Genomic DNA, 15,772 nt, shown 5'->3' with positions numbered 1-15,772 from the left:
GGTGAGGGGAAGGAGCGGGGGATGAAGGCCGTTTGAAACAGTGACTTCGCTGGGAAAGCTGGTGCTTTTGAGAAGGAGCGCAGGATTGATTCCACACTGCAAAAGCACACAGAGGCAATGTTTCTCTGACAGGATTTATCCCAGTTTTCCCAACATCCCCCGTGGCGGCGTGGGTCAGGGCGTGCCTGGGCCTCCCAGCGACCTGCCCCTAGGTCTTCTGCTCCAAACTCTTCAGCGACACGGAAGAAGGTGTGAGCCGCCCGCTGATCAAATTCGCAGGCAATACTAAAACTGGGGCAGTGGCCACGACTGAGGATCATGTACTCCGGATCCAGAAGGACCTGGACAGACTGTGGAAAACGGCAGAGGACACCAGGATGGCGTTCCATGTGGAGAAGTGCAAGGTCTTGCACTTGGGGCATAGGAAGGGGTGTCATAAGCGCAGGTTAGGGGACAAGTGGCTGGAGAGAAGCACTTGTGAAAGGGACCTCGGGGTGCTGGTCGACTGCAGGCTGAACGTGAGCCAGCCGTGTGATGCGGTGGCCAAGGGGGCGAATGCCACCCTTGGTTGCATAGCCAGAAGTGTGGCTTCTGGATCGAGAGGGGTATTACTACCACTCTACATGACTCTTGTGCGCCCACAATTGGAGTATTGTGCTCATTTTTGGGCCCCTCATTACACGAAGGATATAGCCTGGTTAGAGTCAGTGCAGCGTAGGGCCACAAGGTTGGTGGCCGGTTTTCAGGGGATGGGGTATGAGGCAAGACTGGGGGAATTGGGTCTCTTCAGTCTGGAGAAGAGGAGACTCAGAGGGGACCTGTTGGCAACATGCAGGTATGTGAGGGGGTGTCCCACGGAGGTGGGTAGAGACCTGTTCTCTGGACGCGCTCCAACGCAGCAAAGCTCAGGGAGCCAAGGTTCAACTTGGATGCCAGGAAGCATTTCCTGACAGTGAGGACCCCGAGGGTGCGGAATGGGCTTCCACGGAAGGTGGCTGAGGCCCCACCGGTGCGGGTGTTCAAAGATAGGCTGGACATGCGCATGGTGGGCATGTCATGAGCGGAGCCGGGTGGTGCCGGGGGTCAGACTAGATGGCCCGGGAGACCCCTTCTGGCTTGCTCTGTTTCTTTAAAAGGAAACCAACCGCCTCCCCTTCCGGGTGTTGGCTTTTCATCCTCCTTCCTCAGACTCCTCTTCTGCGGCTGCAGCTTCTCGATCCCCTTCGTGCTCCTGTGCACTTGCAGCTGTCTAGCAAATGAGGGGCCCAAAACACTCTGGGTGCCCTGGGGTGGCCACCGACCGCTCTGGCAGGGCTACCAGCTTGCAGGTGTGGCCTGTGCAGGCCATGGTGCCCTCAGGCGGGAGAACGGGGGTCGCCCCTCACCCCCCCGGCTTCCTTTCCAATCACAGTTTCCTGGGCCCGCCTGGCAGGTGAACGGCAGAGCCCCTTGGCCTCCGCCTACGCCTCTTCCTCTGCTGCGGCCCCACTGCCCACCCGCCAGAGCTCCCCGTCCCCCTGACATTTCAGGTCCCCTTCGGCGCCCTTCCTCCTCCTGTGTGCATGCAGGAGAGCCGGTGCTCACATCCGACCCGGGCGGAACGAGGGGTGTCCCAGGACAGGTGCATCCTGAGGACCGGTCTGGAGGCGGCTGGGGAAGCAGCGCCACCCCGGAGCAGTTGTGGGGCGAAGGGGCGGCCGAGGGGGAGGCAGGACCGTCTGGGGGCAGGAGCCACTCGCTGAGCTTGGCTGCCTCGCCACCCCGGGGAGGCACGGGCTCCGGTCCGGTCCTAACGTGCGCTTCTCTCCCCAAGGCTGCGCCAGGAGGTCCCGCGAGTGAGGGGGCGATGGAGGGCTCGGCAGCGCAGCCAAGCGAGAACCGACTCGCCCGGAAGTACACGAAGATTAATGAACCCATAAGAGGCACAGAACCGCCTGTGTTTATTCTTCCACTGAGCAAGGGTGTCGGATCTCCCTCCAGGAAGCATCTGGGGGAGGAGAACTTTTACGTCCACACGAAAGCGATCATGGTGATGGGAGCCACGGGCGCAGGGAAGAGCACGCTCATCAACGCGATGGTCAATTACGTCCTGGGAGTGCAGTGGGGAGACCCGTTCCGATTCGAGCTGGTAGACGAAACCAGTGGAAGGAAAGCTGAAAGCCAGACCTTGGAGGTGACGGCCTACGTGCTGAATCATCAGGAGGGTTTCTGTGTCCCCTTTTCCCTCATAATCATCGACACTCCGGGGTTTGGGAGCACTGGAGGAATGGAGGAGGATAAAGTCATAACAAAGAAGATCCAGGAGTTTTTCAGCGCTCCGGGGGGCGTTGACCAAATCGAAGCGGTCTGCTTCGTGGTCCAGGCCTCTTCGGCCCGCTTGACTGAGAACCAGAAATACGTGTTCGACTCGGTGCTCTCCATTTTTGGGAAGGATATCAGGGACAACATCCAAGTGCTGGTCACGTTTGCAGATGGAGAGAAGCCGCCTGTCCTGGAGACCCTCAAGGCAGCTGGTGTGCCGTGCGCCAAGGATGCCAGCGGAGCCCCAGTTCACTTCACGTTCAATAATTCTGCGCTGTTTGCCCACAATGGCACAGAGAGTGGCAGCAAAGCGAAACTGAATGGAGTGTTCTGGGAAGTTAACACTGAGAACATGAAGAAATTCTTTGATTCACTAAACAATTTGGAAACTAGAAGCTTAACGCTGACAAAGGAGGTCCTCCGGGAGCGGAGGGAGCTGGAAACGGCCCTCGCGGGGCTGCGTCCCCAAATCAATATCGTCCTGGTGAAGCTGAAAGAACTGCGGAAGACGCAGGAAGCTCTGGATGCGCACAAGGAGGACATGGCGGCAAACAGAAACTTCACGTTTGAAGTGGAAACAATCAAGCCAGTGAGGAAAGACACGGATCAGGATGCAAATAACTGCAGCCAGTGCCACTTCACTTGCTGCCATCCGTGCCGGGTTCCCTGGGATCGCCTCAATCGCCTTTGCTTCGCCATAGGCCTGTGGTCTGGAACATGCAACGTCTGCCCGGGCCGCTGCTCACAGAACCATCACTCCCTCCAAAAATACAGGTTTACATATGAGGTAGTGAAAGAGGAAAGGACCTTTGAAGACGTGAAGAAAAAGTATGAAGCGGCCTCTGGCGAGGTGATGAGTGCAGAGAAGCTGCTCCAGAGTCTCAGCCAGGAATGTGAGGAGGCGCAGGCAGGATTACAGGGTCTGATAGAGAAGGCGACTCGGAGTATTCAGCGCCTGCAGGAAATTGCGCTGCTGCCCAACCCGCTGTCCATGCCCCAATACGTCGACCTGCTCATCAAGGAGCAAGGAGCGGACCAGAAGCCCGGGTTCGAGGGGAGGATCCAGCTGCTGGAGGAGGCGCGGGAGGTGGCTGAGGCGGCACAGAAGAAAGCCAGGAATGAAGGCTGGCTGCGCACTGCAGGGAAATATGCCAAGCGTTTGGTCGGTCTGCAGAAACCAAAGTGAGCCGGCGCTGCCTCTGCACCTTTTTCACGCTCGTCTTGCCTTCCAATAAAACGTCCTTCTTATTCTCTGAAGACGACTCAGCCCAAAGGTGCATCGCTGGGGGGGGGGGCATTGCCAGTGGGGGGCACAGACCCTCGTGCGTCAGGCTGACTCTGGCGCTCTCCTGGCTTCGCCTCGATGCCGAGCTGGGGGTCCCGCCTCGGCTGCTGTGCCTCGGACCCCGTGGCTGAGCGCTCTGGCCAGAGCCCTGAGCTCAGGGCACCAGCGGGCACGTGGCTACCGGGGCGCCCTCCTCAGGGGCTTCGGAGGGAGGGGCCTCCGCCCCCCCCACCTCTTCACAGGACAGCCTGTGGGGAGGATGCCTTCATGTGGTGGCTTTCCCAGCCTCCCGGTGCACCCACACACGCCCGCGAACCCCTCCGAGGCGAGGGTCTCCGTCTCGGAGGGCAGCCGGGGAGGGGTGGGGGCCAGAGCTGCCTTCCCAGCCCCGATCCCGGAGGGCTGCCTCCAGGCCCACGCTGGAGATCCAAAGTATGCCATGGCCCCTCGGATGCTCTGCAGGGGGGCAGGATCGGGCCCCGAGTGAGCTGCAGGGCTGTGCCCTCAGCAGAGTTTCCTTGGCGCGTTCCAGCCGCATGTTCCTTGAGCCAGAGGCTGCTCGCCAGCTGAATGCTGCCCACGTCTGTGGCCACGATCCGGACGTGGCTCGCATGCGAACGTGTCCTTTCTCCGCTCTTACCTGACCAGGCTGCTGCGCTGCTCCGCGGCCGGGGCCTGGCGAAGGACAAGGTCCGTGGTGCGCTTCAGTCCTTGCACCCTGCCTGGGAAGGGAGCTGCCCCTGGCGGTATGGAATGGGCTTCCCCGGGAGGTGGGTTGAGGCCCCAGTGGTGCGGGCGTCCAAGGACAGGCTGGACACGCAGATGGTGGGCCTGTCGTGAAAGGAGCCGGCTGGAGCCGGGGTCAGACTAGATGGCCCGGGAGGCCCCTTCTGACTCGCCCTGCTTCTATGTCTTGGTGGGTTCTAAGCCAAAGTGAACGGAATGGCACAGTTGCCTTGAGAAGAGAAGACTGAGGGGGACATGGGATCCCTCTATAGGTACCTCAAAGGCTGTCAGAAGAGGCGGGTCGAGATCTCCTCTGGCTGATGCCCCAGCGCAGGACACGGAACGGTCCGTTCAAGTGGCGCCAGCCCAGGTCCAGGCTGGACATCGGGAAATGCTTCCTCACGGCCAGAGCAGCGCGGCCGCCTGGGGAGGGGGGGGCTCTCCCGCACTGGAGGCATTCGAGGCAAGGCTGGGCAGCCCTCCGAGGGGGGCAGTGTGGCGTGGAGTCCTGCGCCAGCAGGGGGTGGGACTCGATGGCCTGCCTGGCCCCTTCCAGCTCCACCCTGCTAATGCTGAGCCGCATGTTCTCACCAGAATGCGGCCCCCACCGGCGGCTGCACTTTCCCAAACGTGGTGGTCCAAGCTGCTGCTGCTCAGACATGACAGGATGCCCCCTTCCGCACATGGAACATTGGGCGGGAAAGTCTGCTCCCCGCTTGGGCATTCGCCGGATTTGGGCCCGGGAGGCACTTTGCCCTAAGTGCAAAGGGGGAGGGTGGGACTGGGTTAGGAGCCTATGGCAGGTGGCGGGCGGGGGGCTTCACGGGGTCTTTATCTTTCAAGCACCAGCAGCCGCTGCCCACTTCCTTCCCGGAAGGCTTCTGGACAGACCTCGGGGGCGCAGGGGCCACGGGCTCGGCTGCAGGGCTTCCGACGCCCGGCTGGGAGGGCAGGGGCGGGAGAGAGGATGGCGCCCAGCCCCAGACAGGCCTCCTCCTCCCGGTCCCCATTGTCCCCCGCCAGCCATGGGATGCCTGGGCCGCCCAGCCTTTGAGCTGGAGCAGGAGGGGGCTGGAAGCCGCCGAAGGGGCCCCGGGGGGGGGGGGGATCGCTCTGCTCCTCGTGCCAAAGCAGCGGGCGGCTGCAGGCACCCCTGAGGGCAGCCCCACCATCCCCGCTGCCCGGCATGGCGCAGCAGCTCGGGGCCGCAGGCGGCGCCACTGAGACCTCCCCCGGGACTCCCCCCTGGCCAGGCGGGCCTGCAGGCCTGCGAACTGGGCGCTCAGGATCTCCCGACCCCCTGCAAGCAGCCCCTGCCGCGCACTGGAGGCAGCCGTGGCCCTTTAGACTGGCCGTCCAGGACCTGTCCGGATGGGGGGCACCCCCTTCAGCCTGGCGCCCCGCAGCCCCTCCCTGTCCACAGTCCGAGAGCATGTTGGCTCCCCAGAAAGCCAACCCGGAGACCACAGGGAGGATCCGTGAGGCTGCGAGGATCCTTGAAGATCAGATGGGCTTTCATAGCCCCGATGGCTGCCTGTTCCCTTGTGGGATGGGGGTCCGGGATGGGGGTCAGGGATGGGGGTCCGGCTGAGAGTTTGCGAGCCACAGAGCTGCGCTGCCCGAGTTGCTCACAGGACTCAGCAGCGCACTGGGGAGTCTGGAAAGAAGAGGCCGTTTCCTGTGCCATCTCTTGTTCGACCACGTCCAGCTTGCCTTGACTCATGGATCTTACATTCCCAGTTCCTATGGAGTATAGATCTTTCCGGCCTCCGACTCAACTTTCGCCACCAGATACATCCGCAAGTGAGTGTCCTTTGGGCTCCACTCGTTCTGGCGCTACGAGCACTAGCCCTCTGCGCTTCCCCAGAAGCACATTGGACACCCTCCGCCTGAGGGGCTCGTCTTCCGGTGACATATCCTCTTGCCCTCTGGGGCTGTCCACGGGGTTTCCCTGGCAAAGATACTCGACTTTCTCAGCTCGGAGGGAGGGTGGCGTTCAGGGGAGCTGAGGGGAGCTCTCTGGAAGTGTCTTGGGGGGGCTCCTTAGGGGGAGGCTCTGGCCTGGCCGCTATCTCCCCATCCTCCTGCCTCAGGATCGGGCGCACGTGGCTTGCCTCCCAGGGCTCATGACGGGCCGCCAGGTGCACGTGCAGCCGTCCTGCCAGTTCCATGTATGAGTCGCGGCGCCGCGCCGACTGCCTGGCCAGCTCTTCCTCCTTCCTCCGGGAGGACTGAGCCATCCGCGGGCAGCTCCACAGCAGGGCCGCTGGAGGCAGAGGCCTTCAGGAAGCGAGCCAAGCCAGACCCAGCCCGCAAGCGCCCAGCAATGCCACGGGGCCCCCTCCCCTGCCAACGGTGCGATAACCACACGTCACGTGTGTGGAGGTGGGCATGCACTGGGCATGTTCAGCCTTGAGAAGAGAAGGCTGAGGGGGGACATGGGACCCCTCTACAGGGACCTGGACGGCTGCCACAGGGAGGAAGGCCAAGGCCTCCTCTGGCTGAGGGCCCAGTGCAGGACGCGGAATCGGCCGTTCAAGCTGCGACAGCCCAGACTGAGGCCGGGCAGCGGGAAGAGCTCCTCCCTGCCAGACCAACAGGGCAGTGGGGCCAGCTGCCCGGGAGGTGGGGGGCTCCCCCACGCTGGAGGCATTCTGGACAAAGCGGGGCAGCCATCCGAGTGGGGTGGTGTCCCGTGCCGTCCTGCACCAGCAGGGGGTGGGACTCCATGGCCTTCTGGCCCCTCCCAACTCTCCTGCTCTATGGCTCGGTGGTTCCAAGTGGAACGGCAGGCGGCAGGCCGCGGGGCGACCTCGCGGACTCGCTCGGCTCTGCTTCCTGCTGGTGGCCGTGGAAAGCCCCGCTGGGGGTGGGGTCTGGGGGCGGAGCCAAGGAGGCCTGACAGACCCGCCCCCCACGCCGGATTCCTCACACCCCTGCACTGCCGTTGCCTCCTGCCTCTTGGCCCGTGCGGAGTCCGCGGCGGTGCGTCCGGCTCCATGGCACTCGCACATCAGCGGCCTGGGAGGCGGTTGGCGGAAGCGAGCACCTGGCCACAGTCCCCCAGGGGGCATCGGGGCCAAGCGGGGGCAAGAGCCCGGTCCCCAGGCCCCAGTCTGGCACTCCGGCTGACGTGCCGCCCCGGCTCCCCCTTGTCTCGTCCACCGCGAAGAACACGACATGCGCGCCAAAGGCAGAGCTGTTGGCAACGTGCCAGACGGTCCCGGGAAAGGAGGGGGCTCTGCTTGACGCGAGCGCAGCCAGACTGGGAGGTGGGCTGGGTGGCTGGAGGCCAAGGATCCTCTCCAGCCGAGGGAATACAGGGAAGGGGCGCCGATCCCGGTCTGAGGGCTGCAGCCGACCGGGTGCGGCGGTGGGGGCGCTGGCCTGGGACTCGGGGATCCGGTCGCAGCCCCTGCTCCGGCCTCCGCTGAGGCCGGCCGGGCACGGACTCCTGGCCGAGGGGAGAGGACGGAGCGGGGCAGGAGGGTCTGCGAGCCGCCTTGGCTTCCTCGAGGGAGGAAAGGGGCCGAGGAGCAATGCCTGCAGCGCGCGGGAGAGTCGGCTGCCAGGGGGGGCTGGACAGACCTTTGCGTGCACGTGACACCAAAGAGCCTCTGGAGCTGAGATCCCTCGTTAGTACTTACAGCGGATAGTTGCATTCCCTTACTCAGCCGGGGGGGCTCACTCCGCGGGGCTCACCCTCGCCTCTCGCCGCGGCCGTGCCCGCGCCCCGCCCCGCCGCCCCCTGCCGCGGCCCTTCCTTCCCCTCCCGGGACGCGCCCCGCGCCCTCCCGTCCCTTCGCGGGTGCGCCGCCCCCGGCCGAGCACGGAGCGCCCTCTGGGCGGACGCGGCCCGAGCTGCCGGCGAGCCGAAAGCGAAAGCGAAAGCCCCGCGCCGCTGGGGGCCGAGGCGGCGCTTGGCGCTCCCGGGCGCTCCCGGACGGGGGCGGGGGCGCCGATCGCGCGGCGGGGGAGGCCGGGCGGCTGCGCGAGCGGCGGAGAGGGGACCCCTCCGAGGCCTTGCCGGGCTGGCGGCGGAGCGCTCGCCGAAGACTCCCGGAGGGAGGCGGCGCGGCGGCTGCGGACAGCGACGGGCCGGGAGCAGGGGGCGCGGGGATGAGCGGGAGGCGGGAGGGCAGGGGCGTCCCGGGACTGGCGCCCCGTTCCTGCCTGCCCCGCCCCGCGCCGCCCCCTGCCCCCGCCTGTGGGAATTCATCCCTGCCTCGCCGCATTCATGCTGTAGCTAGGCACGCTACGCTCAGCCAATAGTATTGTAATTTACCAGCCAATAGTATTGCAACTCACCCAGCCAATAGCATTGTACTTCACCTGTGTAACCATATAAGGCTTGTGACCATATATAGCAATGAGTAAGCTTCCTGTGTCCTGCGCCTGCGCAAAAGCACTAGGGACTTGGCTGCTTAACTCGATGGCGATTGGTTTAGGCAAGTACAAATGTAACAATCTGTGAAATAATAAAAGGGCTGCCGGTGGTGACGGAGACATCTTTGATTAGAATTATTCAGCTAAGAAAAACTTCTTTGTTCCCCGGAGTACTCAACCGAGCATGCTTTGAAACTTTATCTCTCGTCTGCAGTGTTTTATTTCTCTCTCTAAACTTTCTCGCGCCGATTGTCGGAGCAGGCACTCCGACACCCGCCCTGCGCCCTCTGCGCGGCTCGGCGGCGCGGCCGGAGGAGACCGTGCTGGGCCCGTGCGTTCGTGGCCCGCGGGGCCTCTCGGACCTGCCGGGCTGCTCCGGGCCCGCGGGAAAGGCCGGTCTGCCCGGGCGGGGGAGGCCAAGGTCCCTCGGTCCTGCCACTCGCGCACAGGAGCGACCCGCCAGCCCCCTGCCTGCCCCATGGGACGACGGCCCGAGGGGGGAGAGGTGCCTCTTGCCCCCCCCCCCCACGTTCAGGCGGTGGCGCTCACTGGGAGATGCCAGGGGGGCCGGTAGCCTTTCCGGGGTCCGTGGGGGAGGTACAGGGGCGGGGCAGCTGGGCCTCTTCCTCAAAGCCATTCCTTCTGCCCCCTCACCAAACACCACGGAGCAGTAGAGCTGGAGGGGGCCCGGATGCCCAGCGCGTCCTGCCCACCCCTGCTCAGCGCAGGCGCCCCCTGAAGCTGCCCCTCGGCACGGGGGCACCCCCTCCCCATGCAGGGCTGCACTGGTGCCCTGCCCTCCAGCTGGTGCCACCACCCCCCCTTGGCCCGTCCAGCCCGGTAGCCGGGGCCCGTCTGCATGCAGAGGGGAAACTGAGTGATGGGGCCGTGGAAAGGGGGGCTCAGGAGTGGCCCCCCGCTTCTGAGGGAGCAGCACCACGACTGGGCCTTGGTGCAGAAGGCACTGGGGCGACCGGGGCATTGCTGGGGGCGGGAAGGGCATGCGCACGGCAGGGGAATCCGTCACCAGGCCCAAGTCGCTGGAGAAGCCACGATGCTGGGGACGGACAAAGGGGGTGGCAGGGGATCAGGGGCTGGATGGGGCCACTGGGGGTGTGCTGGGGCGGACTCCGGGGGATGGCGGAGGACAGGGGAGCCTGGGAGCATGTTGTCCATGGGGTCGTGAGGGGTCCAGCAACTGAGCCAGCAAAAGGCAGGGTCAAGGCGGAGCGGATCCAAGAGCAGAGTGTGCGGGAGGGAAAGGAGGCAGCCCCCTCGCCCGGCCAAAGGGGAGCAGGGGGAGGGGCGGGGCTGCTTGCTCTTCCCCCTTGGGCTGGGCCGGCAGGGCCACCCCCCCCCACCACCTTCCCAGCAAGGCAGTGCAGCCCCCCTCCCCTGCCGGCTCCCCCTTGTGGTCGTTCCAGTGCTCTGCTTCACTGTGAGTCCCGTCGGCACTCCAGGCCGGCCCTTTGCGCTCCGATTGCGATTGTCTCGCATCCTCCGCAGAAACCGCCCCTGGACTGCTCACCCCCAGCCCAGGAACGGGAGGCTAGAGGCTTTGGGGGCTCCGCCCCAGGGGCTCCCTGCGCCATGCAGGGCTGGGACGCTGGGGTGGGGGCGCCGACGGGGCACATGGGCAGCCGGCTGTGAGCAGGCACAGTCGGTGGAACGGCGTCACGTCCTCGTGGACCGTGGGCACGTTTCAGGAGAGCCAGGAAAGTGGAAGCGGCGGCAGGTGTGTGGGCTCGCGTGTGCCTGCAGCCCAGACGTGTGGGGCCACGCCGAGGGGCGCTCGCGGCCGTCCTGGTTGCGCCACAGGGCCCCTGCCCGGCTGCTTCGCCTCATGGCGCGACCGTAATCCAGCTGCCCTTGACCCAGGAAAGAGGAGACCATCAGGCTTCCAAGGAGAGCCCCTGTCAGAGGGAGACGGAATGCCAGGCCTGGCTTTAAACGCTGTGCGTGTAGCATTCATTCTACGATATAAGGAATGCAGGAGAATAAGAAAGGAAGCTCAGCCGTCGTCAGCAGCAAGACCAGAGGCCTCATGCACACGTGTATCCCTGCAACGCTCGTGCGCACAGCCAGCGGACCCTCTCCAGGCGGTGATCCCTCGGGACTGGGGGTGACCAGTGTGGTGCTGCTGTGAACGGCTCAGTATGAAAGCAACCCACAATAAAACTAAAGCCTTTTCTTGCTACCTGTCTGCAAGATGTACAACACTACAGGTAAGCTCCACTCTTACGGTCTTCGTGAGGCAGGTGTTAACTCCCTGGTGACGTCTCTTTGCGAACCAGCTATCTTGGCCCCCCCTTTCCCCCCCGAGGCGGGACAAAGCTTCCTTTTGCTCCAGTCTGCGCAGAGGACGCCTAAGGCTCGCGCACGCGTGCGGGAAAGATCCGCTCCGCCTCCCGTGTCTCCTGCGCCATGCTCAGGAGGTTCAGTGTCGGGGGGGGGCAGCCTGCACAGGCCCCCCATGAGCAGAACTCACAGTGTCTTTTCCCCCGGAGCCCCCTCGGCCTGACGTAGGCTCGGCTGTTTGCTCAGTGGGTAGAGGGCCAGGGCGAGGGACGGCCATCTGTGCGGCCATTCCTGAGCCAGGCTGTGGGAGGGGCATTTGGCTACGGGTCTCAAGCATAAATCCTCCTCGCGAGGGGCTGCCTCTGTCGGGGTGCCAGGCAGGACAGGTGTTGATCCGGCACACACGGGAGCTGGAAGGCCCGGGCCTCTCTTACCTTCAGGTTGGCGCCATCCGCTTAGTCCAACTGGATCGAACCGGGGGCTCCTCTGAGCAGGGCTGGCGCAGGGCGTGCGGGTTTCCGGCACGTTCCAGTCTCTCTCTGGACGGCGGGGGCTGGCTTAGCTTGTCTTGTCACGTTCCTTTCCCCGACCACTCCCCGTTTTTCTGCGGGGGAAAATACTCAGGCCTGGTCACTCCCATAACGCTTTTCGAGTCTCCACCTCCTTCTGGGTCTTCAGGCCTTCAGGGGCCCAAGCACACCGTCACCGCGGCACACTTGAGCTGTTGCAGTTGTGCTGGGCGGCCCCCGTGCGCCGACCCGTGGTGGCTCAGGGCTGGCAGTGCTGGTGGGCGGGATGGCCAAGCAGCTGGAGGGCGCCCCCTGGAGGGCCAGCCCGGCCCAGCACAGGCATGGGCCTGGCCGAGGGAGGGAGGGAGCGATGGACGGCGCGGGCCGGGTGCAGCTTCCGCCATGGCCCTGCAGCCCCTCTGCTCGTGGGCAGCTTCCTTGCTTGAGGACCCCTGTGGGTGGGAGGAGCGGATGCAAGCCGCGGCTCCTGTGCCTGAGGCAGCCGCACAGCACCCCCCCCCCCCCCCGCCCAAGCCCTGGAGATGCTCCGGGGAGAGGCCCCCCCTCCGGCAGCTGCGAAATGGCAGGGGAGCTCTCCCTGGGTGTGGGGTGCGGCGGAGGGAGAGAGGGAGGGAGGCCCCTCCGCCAGTGGCTCTTCCCGGAAGACCCAGAGATGCACTCTGTGTCCCCGGGCAAAGCTGCCGGAGCGCCATCAGAGGCGGAAAAGGGGGGCGGGCACAGAGCACGCCCCTCCTGGCCCCCTGCTCTCCGGAGCACCCCAAGAAACAGCTTCGGAAGATCCGTGCCCATGCGGCTGTCCACCCTAGGCGCCCCTCCCCCAGGGAGAGGAAGTGGGCATGCAGCTGCCTGCCGGGGCTGACGGGGGGGGGGGTCTCAGAGCTGGCGCTCTGGCCCCCGGGCTGCCGGTCCTGGGGGACCTCCACCCCACGCTGGCGAGGCTCGGGACTCCACGGCAGCCGTGGGGCTGCCTCAACGAGTGACCGGCTCAACACGGGAAAAGGGGCCCGCTCGGGATCCGGTTTCCTCGGCTGGCAGGAAGAGGGTCGGGGTCTCTCACGGGCCCCTTGCCATGGGCAGATCGCTTCCTTTTGGGGTCCAAACTCCCCCTCTACCTGCCCAGTTGGTCCACCCTGGGAGGTGGCCGGAGCTGGAACTCGGGGGATGGTTAGCCTGGCTGACGAGGCTGGTGCTCCTGCTGAAGGCCTGGTGGCCCTGGGGAACACGGGCTGCCCTGGGCCCTGGCATGGCTGCTCCCTCCCTGCAGAGCCCCCGTCCCCCCCCGTCCCCGGTATGTGGCGACGAGCGCAGGGAGAGGACCAGAGCGCAGGCGGCAGGAAATCCAGAAGGAGCTCGGCTCCGAGCCCACCAGAGCTTGCTCTGCGGGATCGAGGCGGCCAAGAAGCCCTTCCACATCGCGAGCCCGGGATGCTGCCCGGCGGGGGCCTTCCGTGCGGCTCAGGGCCTTCGACGTGCTGCCCCAGGAAGGAAGGTCTCGCGCCCTTGGCAGCCCCCTGCCCCAGGTGGGCTTGGCGCTTGGAGGCCCGACCTGCCCGCGTCTGCTCCAGCTGGGCGCTCGGCCACTGCCCTGCGGCGGCTGGAGGCGTCCAGAGCACCCCCGGCCCATCCTTGCTGGAGGAGCCTGTGGCTGGCGGCACGGCCAAGGTCGCGCCCTTCCGGAGCAGAGGGCTGCGTCGGGAGCCGGAGGCCGCACGCTGCGCCCACGGCACGGAGGCAGCGCCTCCCCTGCAGGGCAGGTTGTCCCCGGAAGGTGGTGCCGGGGACCGTCGCTCCGTGCCACGGCACGTGCCCCAGGCAGCTCTGCAGGGCTGAGTTCTGCCTCCACACACTTCAGCAGCGGCATGAAGCCGCTGGGAGGGCCGTCAGGTGGCTGGGCTGCAGTGCCACCAAAAGCCGCTGGCACTCGGCTCTTCCTCTCGTTTGCAGCATTTGCAGGGGGAGTTCAGGAGTGGCGGACTCTGGCCTCTGGTGTCTTTGGACTCTGGCGTCTGGACTCGGGAGTGGGTTGGGCGGGGGCCAATAGACCCAGCCTGGGTCTGGGAGATGGAAGTGCTGCTTGTGAGCAACGCCAGCTGGCAGGTGGGATACTTGTCCCGGACAGGGTTGCCCTGCCGCCAAAGGGCAAGGCCCCAAGTCTGGGGTGCTCCTGGAGCCCAGGCTCTCCCCGCGCCCCCAGTGGCCCCGGCTGCCGGTGGCGGCTTCTCCAGGCATGCTCCTGAGTGGATGAGCGCAGTCCTGCCATGACCTTTCATGCACTGATAACCTCCGGACTGCGGTGCGCTGTACGTGGGGCCTCCCCTGAAGGCGGTCCGGACTCCTCAAATGATCCAGAACCGGGCGGCCCGGTCGCTCGCCAGGGAGGACCAGTTCTGAGGAGCAGCTCACTGCTGCCCTCTGCTGGCTGCACTGCACCCAGGCTGCGTTCAGGCTCTCGGCTCTGACCCAAGGAGCCCTCGCCGGCCTGGGGCCAGGGCATCTGAGGGATTGCCTAACTCCACTGATGCCTCCCTGCTTCAGATCATCCACCCAGGCCCTCCTTGGGCCTCTGCGGCCTCCTCTGGGGGGAGCCCAGCTGGGGAGCCCTCCCCTGCCCGAGGTCCTCCAGGCCCCCGCGTTGAGCTTCAGGCGCCGTACAGAAAACGTGCTTTTCCAGCGCACCTCTGGCACCCCTCGGGCTATTTAGGCCAATTGCACTCTTTTAATATGTTAGCATGTGTTTTGATTTTATTTCATTGCATGCATTGTGATCTTGCTTTATTCACCATGCTAATTAAACTGTATTGTTTGATCTACGGTCATTTTACTGGTCTTTTATCGTAATCGCCACCCAGACAGCAGCCCTGCAAACACGGCCAATGAATAACGAATCAGCGAATGAAGCCAGCTGGGCAGGGACCCTACCGGGCGGCTCTTGGCCATCCCCGCTCGTGGCGGCTGGCCTGGCGGCACCGCTCAACAGCCAAAGGAACTGAGCAGAAGTCCTGCTCCTGCTGGGGGCGAGCACGGCCTCCCCACCGCCTGCCCACACACACGCCGAGTGAGGAAACACGCTCTCCGTCCGGGCACAATTTGCACCAGAGACGTCATCCCGAGGCTCCCCAGAAGCGCACCAGCTCCTGCCACGGGGGTGCGAGAGAGGTGCCTGTGTGTGTGTGGGGGGGGGGATTCACCGGGCTCCCAAGCCCGGCCGCCTGGGCTCCTGTCCTCTCCGCAGCGGCCTGGGGGCCAGGTCCTGGTGAGCGCACGCTGCGTTCAGGGGCACGTGCCAGGAACCGAGCCCCCCCGCATGGCGGAAGCGGCGCCCCTTTTAGGGCACACACCGCTGGGGCTGCCGTCAGCAGCGCATGGGAAAGAGGGCAGGAAACGGGGAACGGTGGGTGCCTGCCACGCCTGCTCACGATGCCCCCACGGGCCCGCCCAACGGGAAGGCTGCCGGCTGTGGGGCTGGGGGCCTGCGGGGGATTGCAGACCTCCCTTGGCCCGGCCCACTTTGCAGGACCCACAGGACGGGAGGAACCCCCAGGTGCTGGGGGGCACGGAAGAACCAGTTCAAGCTGCAGCAACCCAGATTCAGGCGGGACGTCAGGAAGAGCTTCCTCCCTGCTAGAGCAAGACGGCAGTGGGACCAGCCACCTGGGGAGGTGTGTGTGGGGGGGGCTCCCGCACTGGAGGCATTCCGGACAAAGCTGGGCAGCCCTCTGAGCGGGGCGGGGTGACGTGCTGTCCTGCGCCAGCAGGGGGTGAGGGCCTTCTGGCCCCCTCCAGCTCGGCAGTTCAGGGGTTCCATGGGGAAGGGTGCCGGAAGGGTCGTCCCAGCCCCGCCTGCTGGCCTGAAGGACAGGCAGTGCCCTCGCCTCTGGCAGGAACGGCCGGGTGAGCTCGAGCCCCTTACAAGGGCAGAGTGGGGCGGCCCCATCCACCGTCTTTGGCAGTGGCTAAGCAGCACTGTGGCGATGCCTGCCTGACCTGGGGGAGCCCCCCCCCCCGAGAATATTCCCAAAGTTACCAGAAGGCAGGAGCCCCAGACACGAGCCCCGGGGGGGCCGCCCCATGCTGCTGCTGCCCAGGCGGACACGATCTCCCGCTGCAGGGCCTGGAGCACCCAGGGAGGGGTTTGCAGCTGGGGAGGACAGGGGAGGAGGCGGAGGCCCCCGGCCCCCCCAGTCCTGCACCTCCGAAGCCCTGGGGGAGCAGGTCCAGCCGGGCAGACCTGGGCGGTCGCCCCCCC

At 65.5% G+C, this 15,772-nt stretch overlaps 1 protein-coding gene across 1 annotated transcript; it reads left to right on the top strand.

The window, feature by feature from the left end:
- Positions 1–212: 212 nt before the first annotated feature.
- Positions 213–3,558, top strand: LOC123033036 (the record flags this gene model as incomplete). Its single annotated transcript, XM_044449347.1, has 2 exons — positions 213–404; positions 1,814–3,558. Coding segments are annotated over 2 exons (1,866 nt in total), but the record flags the coding sequence as incomplete, so codon positions are not given.
- Between the last annotated feature and the right edge of the window lie 12,214 nt (positions 3,559–15,772).

Source organism: Varanus komodoensis, unplaced genomic scaffold (assembly GCF_004798865.1).
Source record: "Varanus komodoensis strain SLA01 unplaced genomic scaffold, ASM479886v1 scaffold573, whole genome shotgun sequence".
NCBI classification, from domain to species: domain Eukaryota; kingdom Metazoa; phylum Chordata; class Lepidosauria; order Squamata; family Varanidae; genus Varanus; species Varanus komodoensis.
The sequence above is the reverse complement of the archived record's forward strand: the minus strand, read 5'-3'. Positions and strand labels throughout refer to the sequence as shown.